Source organism: Atta colombica, unplaced genomic scaffold (genome assembly GCF_001594045.1).
Source record: "Atta colombica isolate Treedump-2 unplaced genomic scaffold, Acol1.0 scaffold166, whole genome shotgun sequence".
Classification (NCBI taxonomy): domain Eukaryota; kingdom Metazoa; phylum Arthropoda; class Insecta; order Hymenoptera; family Formicidae; genus Atta; species Atta colombica.
In genome coordinates this window covers 219,145-233,248 of record NW_017259257.1, presented here as the reverse complement: position 1 = coordinate 233,248, position 14,104 = coordinate 219,145, and the positions used below count along the sequence as shown (strand labels likewise).

General features: G+C 43.8%; 1 protein-coding gene across 1 annotated transcript in view; it reads left to right on the top strand.

Annotated features, from left to right (window-relative positions):
* Window positions 1–14,104, top strand: part of LOC108686222 (zinc finger protein 853) — a 73,700-nt gene that overhangs the window by 20,988 nt on the left and 38,608 nt on the right. The window contains exon 3 of the mRNA XM_018191392.1: window positions 12,480–12,804. Coding sequence (XP_018046881.1) covers window positions 12,480–12,804 — 325 coding nt within the window. The remainder of the gene's footprint in view (window positions 1–12,479; window positions 12,805–14,104) is intronic.

Here is a 14,104-nt window from a genome sequence, read left to right as displayed (position 1 = left end):
TCTACTTTGCCCCGCGCGTCCCTGTTCGCGCCTTCTTGTTCAATGCCTCCCACCCCACTACGGCAGGAGGCAACGCGAAGGCGGCGATGTGGTGGAGGCGGCGGCGGTGGAGGAAGAAGAGGCTCACACAGAGACTCTTATTTGCTTCTTTCGTTATTCCCCTTATTTTCCTCCCCTCTCCTACCTGCCTTCTTTCGCCGTTCTCTTTCTTCTTCAGCTATATTACTTCCCTTCTTCTCCCACTTCTTTCTCTTTTTCTCTCACGCTTCTCATATGCATCCCCTCGCTCGATTTGCAACTCTGCTTTCAGCCCCTCGAACAGCAGTTTATTTTTATTGCGATGTTCTGCCCCTCCCCCACCTATCCCTCATCCGCTCCTTTCCCCGCATCTCCGACATCGACCGACGCTCGTGCTCGAGTTCTTTTTATTCACGTTGCTGCCGCGCATTCTTTCCTCTTTTCTTTTTTTTCTTTCTTTCCTTCTTTCTTTCTTTCTTTCCGCGCTGCTTGCGTTGCCCATGGTCAGTAATTTCGCGAAGGGGTGGCGACGAGAATGCGCGCCTCGGCCTTCGCGCGGTGGCGTCTTCTTTTTGCCGCCGCCTTCCTCCACCCTCCGCTTCGTTTCTTTTTTTTCCCCGTCCCGCGCCGTTCTTATTTCTCATACACGCACGCTGCGGTCGCGCGATAGGGAAAAGTATTGACTGCGAATAACGTGCGGCCAAGCGCTCTCATTGTCGCGATATATACCGGGGTATTTACGGAGTTAATGGCCCGCTCTTTATCCGTGCGACGATCGCACGATCGGACGGCGATACCACGGCGATACCGCGATACACATTAACGCGCGATCGAACAAACACACTGTAAACCGCTCTTTAATTTAAAACGCGAGCGCAGCCCGGCCGCGGCCGCGCGTTATTTCGATATACGTGATAATATCCGTGCAGTATACCATCCGACGTTGTTCGCATGATATCTCGATAAATCCCGTCCGCGGTCGCACGCGAAAAGGAGTATCAATAATTCAATTATTTAACATGCCTAATAGTCATGAGACATTAGCGGCTTAATCCAAGATATTAGCAACGCAAAATAATTCTCGATTGGCGAGTTCGTTCGGATCGACTTGTCCAGACCGAAGTTACCGCTTAACCAGTCTTATTACTGACAGTGAATTAATGGGCTTAATTGATATATCTCGATTCATGCTTGATCCTTCTCTTTTAAGCGTATTTACATATGAAAAGCGATAGAAATTCAAAAAAGACCGAATGAAATCACGGCTTATTTTTATGATGTTTTAATAACACATTCAAAACACCGTCAACTTGAACAAACTTCCAATACGATATCTCGATTGTCTTGTATTACTCGATATCTCCCGATACACTTTCTCTACATAGTTATTCTACTATACACTACGCCACATGCTGCGCAGCTAACTTATGGTCGTTGCACTTCTCTCTCTCTCTCTCTCTCTCTCTCTCTCTCTCTCTCTCTCTCTCTCTCTCTGCGTTTCGCGCGCGCGCGCGCGCGCATGTGTGTGTGTGTATGTGTGTGTGTGTGTTTTTCGTGTACTGTTTTTCTCCATCGCAGTGCCATTTAATAACTTTATCATTATATTATATTTACGTTGTTGATCATTAATATTCTGATTAGAAAATAGCTACTACTTTCGCATACACACAAACGAATAAAAAAATATAGATATGTTAAATATAGATATGTTAAAAAATGCGTGATTCAAAATTTATACGCAGATCTATAATATTTTTTAATATTTATCAAGAAATAAAATATTGAAAGATAATGACGAAGTAAACTTGAATAATGCAGTGCAAACTGAAATTTTGAAACAGAACCGAAATATGAATTGGAAATAAATATAATATAACGAAAGAATATTTTCACAAAATGTCCAAACATATGTTAGCAAGATATATTTAAAGTATAACACGCTCGTCTCATGATATTCCGATTTTTTTTAATATTCACGTAGATAGTCGGCTTTTATCAAATTTTTTTTATCCGTTACGTTAAGTCGACCTTCATCCAGCAGAGAACGGAGATCTCGCCGATGTGGATAATCCGATTGAAAGTTTCGGCTCAGGAACAACTTTCGGGACTTTTGCAATCCCTCTCGCGTCCATCTCTCGAAAGAAGAGAAAAAAAAAGATCAGAGAACCGGAGAAAAAGACACGGCCATGTCACGTGTTCTCTTCTTCCGGCCCCATTGAGAATTCTCACGAACATGCACACGCGCGAACGTGTGGTGAGCGTCTTATCGCGACGCGTCACTGATAAAGCAGCCATGATGGATAGGCGAAGAGTCTCCATCGCAGACTCCGCCCTGTTTTTTTCTCTCTCCTTCTCTAGGCGGACGCGCTTTTAGCACGCACTTTTCTACGCCGTTAACCTTCGCGACTCCACGCCCAAAATAAATCGTCGAAGACAGGGAAGAGCATGGCGAGCGCGCGGCGAGAGATAACCAATGGAAATCGAACTTTCAATCCGTTCGATCGAACCTCAAATGTGAATTGTCATCTAAATATGATTATTGAATATTATACATAATGTTAGGTATAAATAACTAATAGGATTTAATGATAATTCATTGAATTAATTAAATTCTTTAATGTTTAAGTCAAGAGGAAATTTGTGCTATTTGAATTCAACTGTGGAATTCTACAATTTATAACAATGGAAAATCGAGCGTTATACTTATAACGAATAACTCTTGTAACAGAATTATATTTTATAAAGATGGATGAGAGAACCGTCGAAACTTCTATTAACAAATTACGAAGACGATTCACGTGGTTTTGCGAAATTGATCGAGAGCGCTCTTCACTATCCTCGTGCATTTTTATCCCAATATCGACCAGTACGTTATCTCCGCACATTTCATTAGATATATGCATCATGTACGAGCGGCGGAATGATTGGTAAGGTGCCAGAAATTGAATGGCTCACTTTATCGTGGAGCTTATCCGATAACTCGAAAGGCTGGTGGCATGTAGTCCTTAAATTAGTCCAAAATTATTCGGCGCGATTCGCAATTAATTAAAGCTTAATATCGGACTTTCCACTCGGAAATTAGCTGTAATCGGATAATCAATATCTGTATTAATATATATTACTATATAATGGAATATTATAATATATGTAAGAGCGGAAAAGAGGGTGGCAGGGGGAGGAAGGGAGAGAGAGAGAGAGAGAGAGAGAGAGAGAGAGAGAGAGAGAGAGAGAGAGAGAGAGAGAGTGTCACACTCCTCCCCTTCCATCACGAAACCATCCCATCGAATTTGCAAAGGTCGATGCTTCCGTGGCAAGACGCAACTCGAATTATCCCCTTGCACATCATTCGACGGTAATTTCCGCGTCCCCTAATCCCTACGTCGCGTCGCGTACCGATCGCAGCGTGGATGATGATGCGTCACCCTCTGAATCCGACGTATGAGTTCCTGGCGAGATGAGAGACGCGTAGGCGGGAGAGGTGGCAGAACAAGAGGGATGGACGGATGGCTTAACGGAGGAGGATCATTATCGTTCGCGATGACACAAAGAAAAATGCATGGGCGACGAGTGGAAAAATCCATCGGGTCGAGGATGACACCTCGATCAGCGCACACACTTCCTGAACCGGCCGGATCGCTCCCCCCCCCCCTTCCCCTCTCTCACTTCACCGTTCGCCCATCGCGCGCGCGAACGTACGCGCCTTTCTCTCTCATTCTCCTCTCTCTAGTCGTGCGCCCGCGAGCGAGCAGAGGGTGGAGGAAGAGAAGTAACGGCGGCGGTGGAGTAGAAGCGGGCACGAGGACAAGACGGCCAGGAGAGGCAAGGAGGCGAAGAGAAGGACGCGTATGACTAGAAGTCGCAACGGCAGGCAGGGGGCAGAGCAGGGGGCCAGCTAGCAAAGGGGGGTTGCGTGAAAGAGGAGAGATAGCTCGCGTAAAGAGCGGCATGAAGCTGTACGGGCACGATTGGTCGTTTCTGCTGTGTCGTTCGTACCGATTGGCAGATATGCTCCTCCCTCCCTCTCCCCCGGAATATATCATGTTATTTCAATCGATATCTCTTCGAGTAGCCAGCGGATTTTTCGTTCACCACGGCCGCCTTATCAGCGCGCCTTTCCACCGCGCGCGCTGACGCCGCTTTTTTTCTCAACCGTCCCCCGTTTAGCGCACGCACGTACAGACGGCGGACGGAGACCAAGAAATCGCCGTGTCCCCCCCTTTGGGCCGGTTTAGTTTGCGAGAGACGCCACACGCTCGCGTACAGCGCTACGTCTGCGCTTCTGCATCCGGTCTACCCGCGCGAGAGTCTACCCCCGGTGTATATAAAAAAACTCCTCCCGGGTGGGAAAAAGTGATAGTTGACGGACGTTGTGGTTCATCTCATGAAAGTCGTCGGACACCTCTCATCGCGCGGCCCCCGGTATCCTGATCGCGCGGACCGTCCAGCCGTCGTCGCACGGCCGCGCGCGCCCACAGTTACCCGATCGCAACGAGCGTGGTGAACGAAAGTAGTACGATACCGCGTGCTGACTCGAGACGAGATTGTTGAAATCAGAAGAAACTCGCAACAACTGTTCACGTTACACATCACAGAAACGACGAGAGAATCTGCTTGATTCATTGCAAACATTCGTGATTCGATAAATTATTAGAAACAAAGGCTTTCGTTAATTCTAAGGAAAAAAGGAAAAAAAATGAGATAAAAGTGCAGAGAGAATTAACGAAGAAATCCTCTTCTCGATCACTTCCTCTCTCGCAACGATAGCTTTCGGCGCCAAGGACTTTGTTCGCGAGTGCAAGGCCGTGGCACGTGCTTACGCAACGATCACAGCGGTACCGTTGCGCAAAGGATGATCGGTCGAACGCCGGGTCGGTCAGGGTAAGGTCCATTCGCCAACGAGCGTGTCGCGACGGGCCTATCGTTGCCGTGTCCCTCATCAAAGGGAATCGTAACGAGAGTTAATGAAGAGGTCTGATCATCGGGCTTTACAACAGTCTGCCGCTTGCACACATTCATGGAACGTACGAGCATTAATTGGCCGATTGGGAAAGTAATCGCGGCAAACGACAAACGATATCTTTCACATGCCCTGTTATAAAACAAAGAGAAAGAAATCATGGGGTTCCGTAAACGCATGCGAAGGCAGCCGCTATCATTCCCTCACGCGGCGATTTCCCCATACTCGATTACGTAAGGCCCTGTCGAGAATCGGAGAGGCCTCGCCCCACGTTGAGACGTGAAACGCGCACAATGAAGAGTCGCCGTTTGGGAAAAAGATCGGTGGATGAGATTGATCGGAACAATGGCGATCGAAGAGCCAGTCCGCATGCACCGCGTACGCGGAGGGCAAATATTACTCTCGCGTAATGATCAAAAGTCTGTGTTCAGCTAGTCAGGGACCAAACGCCGTAGATTCTACTACGGTCATCGGCTGGACCGAGGTCCATTCTAGTCGTATATCACCCTCTAGAAAGCTATTCTCTGTGAACTTTACAACAATAGCGATCCGCGGGTGAATTCGTATATGTTTCCTTCATCGCGACATGAACTTCAAAGTCACGTGTTACAAGTGGCGATGATACCTTCGTGTCTACACACAAAGTGACATTCTCTCGTATGCTGGAACAGTTCGGGACGTGACTTTAAATTCCATATCGAGTGATCGAAGGGTGCGCGAGCGCTCGCGATCATGCTGGCAGTGCCGGGGCCTTTCGTGTTGTCGCGCATGGATCGGGGCGGGTGGGACTCTTCAGGTTGCGTGCTCGAGATTCTTCCCTGAAGATGTATGGCACCAATGAAAGCCACGGGCCGAACCACGGGCCTTGGACACCGCCCCCCGCGCCCCAACCGCTCCCACCGCAAGCCCAGCATCAAAACCACCCCCGACCTCACCCCCACAACCATCCGCCAAGCCACCCGCCGTACGTACCACCAACGTATCAGCATCCTCATCACCACTTGCCGCCTCAGGTAATTATTGATGGATATATTCCACGGCTAGTTTGAGGCTGAGGATCGAAAATTCACGCTAGGAGAGAACGGTGACCACGTGGCGCTAAAAGAGAGTTTATCCCCGAGGGCGTGTTTGCCACGCGTACTGAATAGTTATAGACACACGACTCTATAATGAATGTAACGAATATAAAGCCTGAAAATGTCTGAATCTCTAATCTATCTAATTATTAGAACTAAAACGTGCTTCTTAAATTTCTGTTTGATATCTTTTACAAATTTTTTTTTCGCATTAATAATTAATGATAATAATAATAATACAATACTAACAGAAATAATGAAAACAGAAATATTGAAAAATAATATCAGGATAAAAAAGAAAATTGCGGATAAACCAATTGAAATCAATCTTGTTCATGAATTGAAAGAGGAAGAATTTATTTGAAGGGGAAGACTTACACGATAAGTAGTTTATGTTCGTAGTATACATATGTATAACCATCCCTAGATGTACTTTACTCGTTAATCCGATGATTAATCACTAAGTGGAGATTGCTACCTGATGACCGCTTATTAAATTATCTACGTGATTCGAATTATGGTTATACCCGCATGAGTGTCTTTACTCGCCGTTAAACGGAGGGTGTTCGCTAGACAATCGTCGTGCGATCGAAACACAAACCTGTTTCGTATCTAGTCATTGCTGTACAATCTTCGATCGTTCAGATCTCTCGCCTTTAAGGTGTCACATGTCACGCTAAAATCAGTGGCACATGACGAGCGTTCAGATATTTCCGAAAATATCGACGTGACAGAAACGGCCGAAAATGCTTATTAATATATAACATTTTCGAGAAATGGCGCTAAAAATGACCGTTGCATATTTGATCACTCTCATGGAAGTTGGCACAGCTCGCGTCGGAAAACTTTTGAATTGAAATTGTTTTTTCCCACTCACAAAAGTAAACGTCACTCTTGCCGTCGCGCCGTTGTCCTCGATTAGTTTCCCAGATGGAAATGACGACCCTGTATACCCGTTATATCATCGAGTTATACGAACCGAATATAGCGTTACAACGTCGAGAGCAACAAGACCGCAAGGCCAGCCGATCATTGATAGACTTTCGCTCGATCGCCGATATTCGCCTGGCGCGATCCTGCACTCTTGACATTGGATTTCGACTATCCGCCGACGCACATTAATACGATCGATAGCCTACTATCGCGCGATCTCACGGTCTGACCATTTCTTTTTTTTTCTTTTTTTTTTTCTTCATCAGCACCCACAGCCGCAGGATAACGACTACCTTTCGGCATCCTTAATTTCGACGTGCCGCGTCGTGTTATTTGATCCTATCCGCCGACGAAACAGGAAGCCCGATTTTGCCTACCGTATGCAGAAGAAAAAAGAGACACACCTTGGTGCTTGTAGTATCAAAATTTTATTTCTTTTTTTTTTGTCTGAAATATTGAATCAATACATTTATCAAAACCAAAATATTTTTTCTCTACTTTTTTAAAATAAAATATTGTAAAATCTCATATTCATGACTTTTACTAAGTTTAATTGTAACATTGTATAGAAATTATCGTAAAATTAATCGAATAATAGACAATGTTAATCATCCATCGATTAAACGATTCATGTATTGCATCTAGATAAAAAACTATAATCTCAATGAAATATAATAGGTATATGAGTAAAGATTGAAGGATCTCTCTATATTCGACTCTAAAATTAGACAGATGCAAGAAGTAGGGAGATACCGAGACAGGACAGACCGCAGAAATCGGTTCCGCGGAAATCAAATCGCCAGGTCTTTCTTTCCTTTTTAAGCAGCTGATCGGCGAACGATTGTCCGTGCCGACCGGAAACGGACAACATACCTCGCGGAGGATCAACGTGCAACGATTCAAGCGGATTAAAGCTGACAATTACAGGGAGTTGGCAAGAGGGAGGGTGGTACTTCCCCTTTTCCTTTATATTACAACAGTGTACATACTATCCGCGGCGGTAGTTTAGATAGATAGGTGGGTAGGTTCGCGAATGAGTCAGGTCATGCTAGGTTAGATTGGACGTTGTCTCCGTACACGTATGCACTCACGTATGTGCATACTATCCACACACATATACCTACGTGCGTATATGAACAACGACATACCATATGTGAGCCGCTGCTGCACGGCCAGCGTGCGTGGGTGGACGCAGGGCATTGCGTGTGCGTGTGCATGTACGTGTATACACGCGTGGAGAGAAGGCATATGGTCAGCAGGTGAGACCTTCGCTTTGTATTCCAAGTGTATAAAGTAGCCCATTTCGAGTGGCCCGACGTTACTCACGAACGTAACTCATGATAAAAGGGAAGAGAGAAAGAAGAAAAAAAAAGAAAGGGTTGCACGCCGGCTCTCCTCCTGAAATGTTAACGATCCCTTCGAGCATCAGCATCAGAAGGAGACCTGCCGGCGTGAGGTACAAACCCATCCGTCGCGATTCGAATAACAGAAAAACGAGGTCGTGCATTTTTCATGTGAGAATCCCGCGGCGAGTCACCTTGGCGCAACTATGTCAAAGATGACTTGTCAAAATAAAACAGATACGAAATAAGATTCGAAACAGTCTCTTATCACGCGTTAATAAATCACATAGATTGAAAATAGTCACGATCTTTCTTTGTCAGATTTCGCTGCATTAGGGAAAGAACGCGGATAGGATTTAATAAGTAATCCGAGAGTTAATAAAAAATGGTGGATGAGGGAGACAGACGCAAAAATATGAATATCGCAAAGAGTAAAAGCGGAGAAGTAGGGCGGGAGGAGTAGAATCGGAACGAGATGCTCCTAAGGAAATACAGTGGGTGTCATTTGATATATTTTTCCATTATTAAGGACATTAAGTCGGCGGCCTGCGGGCCAACTCTCTTCTTTCCGTTTTCTTCTTCCTCTTTCCATTTCTCTTTGCGGGCCCTGACGCAACCGCGACTTCTTTCTTTCTCTCTTTCTCTTTTTTTCCCGCGGTTGGCGACGGTAATAAATCAGAAAAAAAGATTCAAACCGCCAGTATGGTCGGGCGTCGGGACGCAATTTTCCGTCTGCCAGGAGATAAAAATTTGATTAATGATCGCGTAGTTTTAAAATTTAAGAAAGGCGCGGCATCTTCGCCGAACTCTGACGAAAAATTCCCACCGAGAATAATAGTCGATATTGTTCGTACTGTATCGATGTCTGTGTCGAAATCTTATGATTGTCTCATTACTTTCGAGAACCAAAAAATAGTAGAACCGTTTCTATAGTATTTTATAATTTAATTTATAATAATGCATTTGAAATTAAAAAATCGTCTAAACATTCACAATGTATACGTTTTATTCCTATGAGTCATTACGCAATCTAAACGTTAGTACGTGAAAAAACATGATAATTGTCTATATACAAAGTATTCTTACGACAGCAGTAATCGAGTCTTGCAGGATCGCAGCTTTGTTTGTATTCTCTAAGTTTGTTTCTATTATTGACAAATCTCACAAATCTTTCTATACTTCTCAATAACATACAGATTGACAGTTCGTGCGATCAGCTTATGAGAGTAATGACCCAAAATTCGCTGGATTTAAACGACTTCTGCTTAAAGTGTTTTCGTGAACAGCAGTCCTTGATTCGTTAAAAAACAATAATCATTATATCTATCTCGACGTTAAACTAAGTGTAAATCAAATCAGAATTAAAATTATTTAATCATAAAAATATTTAAAAATTTCGAATTTCTAAAATCTCATAAACACAAAGGTAAAGAGTCGTTTGATGAGCGAAATGTCTTATATTCGATGTTTAAAGAAAAATCTCGACGGGACACTTGAGACAGTCGTTAAAAATTCGCGACGCGACTTTGCCTCAGCATCAAACCATTTTTTCACGAACCCTTCTGTCACTCCCGGCTCCCGGTTAATCATCGTGAAAGTCTGTTTACGAGGGGCAAGGAATTCGAAAGGGAAAACTCGTGTTAGCAAGCAAATTACACCTTAAAAATATCGAACAAGTTGATTGAGATTACACAATCTACATATACAAAAATATATACTCGAATAATAGATGCAACTCTATTTTTACATAAATTAAAGAAATTATATTAATGTATTTATCTCTAATATATATTTAATATATTATTTTTAATTTATGTTTTTAACATTACTTTTCTTCATATAAATTAAAATAGATATTAATACGTACATTATCTTTACTATATATTCAATTATTTCTGTTAATATATTCAATGTATTATTTCAGTCAATAATTTTTTAATACCTCTCTACCTATACTACAAAATCGATGCAAACGCGTCCCAATACTCGTATCAGCATACCGTTCGTACATCGATTAAACGGAGCCTCGGCGTTCACAACATTTACCCCCCTTGAGTGAACCGCAAAACAGGAGCAATTTCATTCAAATCGGTGACGAACAACAGCCGGCCGACTGTGTCCGGGCGAAGGTAGAAAAAGGCGAGGAAAAAAGCGCGGAATAAAATCGCGTCGGGCAGCCTCTCCCTCTCCCACGGGGATTAAAGAGTCCAGGGATGCCCAGCGAGCGCTGAGATTTCTTGTCGTCACCCCGTCAAGTATCCACAGTCATGTCGAACGGCGAACGAGGGGAAAGGATTGAACTCGCGGAAACTTGAGAACCCCCGGTGACAATTTCAATTCTCTCTTCGTCCTGCCCGGCCGTCTCTTCCCCTCTCGCTCTCATGAAACCTGGCGCTCTCTTCTCGTCGCGAAAGGGGTGACCTAAGATTCTTAAAACTTCTCACGAGATTTTTCGATTTTAATTACAGTTTTAACATATTTTAATAAAATCCTCTGCCGTCTTCGCGAGTCCATCCGTCCATCTCTTTGCCTTTCTCTCTCCTCGCTACCCTCTTTAATTCCACCAAGTTTTCGGCCCTTCCACTACCTCATGCCTAAACGAATTCTACTCGCCCGACCACTCTTGCTGCGGACTGTACGGTCTTAACGTTAACCCTTTCGTTCGTTCACCTACACCCACACCCGCGACTGGCGCAACACCTGTTTCCCGAATGAGGAGAACCCGAAATTGAACGTTCCTGCGCCGACTATGCAGCCCGATCTGCCGTTCTATTAGTTTCGGTTCTTCCTCACCACGCTCAGGAAGAATCGGAGTAGTGATTGAATTGCTCTCGTATGTACCGTCGTGCGATTCTCCATATTTGCGAACGCGATATTTTGAATTCTTTTCTTGAGATTCTCGTTGTCGAAATCGATGAAGCGGATAATAAATCGTAAGCACCAAACAACGAAATAATCACCTACAATTGACAGAATGTTTAAAAACACGTAATGGATTGAATGTAAATGTACTACAGATGTACTAAATATATTGCAGAGATCGTAAAATTACATGTTCAATCATGTTGCATTCATGTAAAACATATGCGTGCGCGCTATAACGATAAATCTAAATCAGGCTGAGAAGGAGCTAGGTTACAAATTTCATCGAGTTCCAAGTTCTCACGCTGGTTTCAGAATTGGAGCTTATAGTATCGGTCAGTAGGTCAAGTTGCACCGCACCTTCGTTCCGCGATTATAAACGTTGGCTCTCGGCCTTGCAGTACCACGACCTTGGTAACTTCTAATCGCCAAGTTCAACTACCACTACAACTCAGATTAGACAATATATAACACCATAATACAATTTCGCGCGTCTCCTCGATTTATAAGTGTTATAATTTCGCCTTAATATATATATATAAAAATTACAAACAAAGAGATACGAGGATCAATTGAACCGCACGTGTTATGAAATTTGTGCCGAAACTGTGAAAAAGAATATAATATCTTAGAACATTTTTACTGTTAACAAGAATTGCAAAAGTATGTGTGTGTTTCTTCCCTACTGTTTTTATTTATGGTATTAAATATACACTGTTTAATTTATAGATTCAAATTTAATCTAATTTAAATCACCATTGCTTCTACTCAATAAATCGTTATTTTTTTACTAAAACAATGGATAAATTTGACACTATACATACAGTGTCAAATTAACACTACAGAGTGTCAAATTTATCCATTGTTTTAAAAAATAACAATATATTGAAAATAACAATATATAGAAGCAATGGCAACTAAAATTAGATTAAATTTGACACTATAGATTTAACAGTGTATTATTTCATTGAACTTATTGTCATTTAAACGATTCTTCTATGTTAATAAAAATTGGTTTTTTACAATATAATATTCTTTATATTTATTATGAGATTTCCTCGCTTCTCGTTTACTTTTCAATATAATAAATATTTTTAAAAGTTTTTAAATATTCAAATCTTTTACAAAACAATCAATATCCGAGAAGACGAAGTAATCTCTTCAGTTTCGGCAATGCGAAAACGATGGCGATCGACTACGAAATGTGCGGCGGTCAGGGTCGATCTGCCATCCTCCGTTGCTCGGTGAAAAGTACAGCGTACCAACTAACCCCGGCAGTTCTTCTCGCAGATCTTCATGCACAAGAGCGCGATGCAGATGCACGCGAGGGAGCTGGGCGCGGGTGCACTGACGGCGAGGCCCGGCGGCGGCGTCGCCGGTGGTTTGGCCGGTCTGGGTGTCGGTGTCGGCGTCGGCGTCGGACCAGGCGGCATGATCACCAGCAACGAAGTTAAGCCGCACCAGTGCCAGCAGTGCCTCAAGTCGTTCTCCAGCAATCACCAACTCGTGCAACACATCAGGGTCCATACCGGCGAGAAGCCGTACAAATGCAGCTACTGCGACCGCAGGTTCAAGCAGCTCAGCCACGTGCAACAGCATACACGACTGCATACGGGTGAGTGGCTCCCTTGTTCATTTGTTGTTGTTGTTAACAACATCGGGTCGGCGCGTGAGCTTTTTCCTCGATTACGCCCGATTAAAGTTGACCGCCGCGTAATCGGCACCGCCCGTAAATTAATGCAGAATAATATGCGTTAAGCTCTGGTACCCCACCACACCACTGCCCAGGGCTCGTCGTCGTTATAGAACTCACGCCGAGTTATTGGTCAATAAATTAGTGCACGAATATATATTGCTGTTATAGTAAATTCTATGAATACTATATCGTCCGGGCTATAGCCAATAATCAATAAATTAATATGCAGTTATTGTCTGTACGGGTAATCATGCGTCCCGATTGTGACTAACTTCAATGCGCGCCGGTGCGAAATTGCTTTGTGCATGCAACATGCGTGCAAGTAAAATATTCCTATGTTCTCATAGATACGGTCGAACGAACGAACGCATCCTATCGCCCTGCGTACTGCTCTTTCGCACCCCGCGAGGCTTCCGATATTTAGATAACAATGCATCCGCGTAGGAAGCAGCATGCGACTAAAATAACATCGACCAGACCGGATCAGGCATGAAGGATTTGCAATAATGAGAAAACCTGATCTGGCTGCAAAGGCAATCCAATGGGTCGTGTCCCGGTAGAAAGAATTTCATTAAGGGATGAGCGTAGTCACTCGGAAGGTATTAGACTCGCAAGCGAACGCCGAACGGTCAGCGCCGCGCGCACGACTACTAGCCCCTTGGAAAAATCTCGCTGACCTTAACGAAGATTTGCTTTTGCGGGGCAATGGAAAAAAAAACAAAGAACGAGGAAAAAAACGCCCCGCCTCGGGTATTCGAGCTATTTAATCGAATTGTCCGAATCCGTGCGGAGCAAACGAGAGATACGAAATCCTCAGTAACAATCGATCCGGGAAAAGGCTTATTGACAAAGTAAACGGATCCTCAACGTTTCTTTGCCGGCGTAACGAATCGTTCTCTCAAATCGTCTTCGACGAATCAGGAAGAGAATCGTCTTGTGCGATGTAGATCGTAGGATACTCGTGACTTCGCTTGAACCGAGCCTTCGTACACCGAACAATTTATAAAAATAGATGAATTGCGAATTTGACGAGAATATCCAGTATAACCTGATTTTCCATGTTGGCGTTACTAATCTTTTTATTTATTTCCACGTCGCGCTACTTCGGCCCAACTTGTCGTTTCTTAACTGTAAATAGCAGCGAAAGAAAGACTCGCATTGATTTTAGCTGGCCCATCTCTCATCTTCTTGCTTAACATTCTCTCTCTCTCTCTCTCTC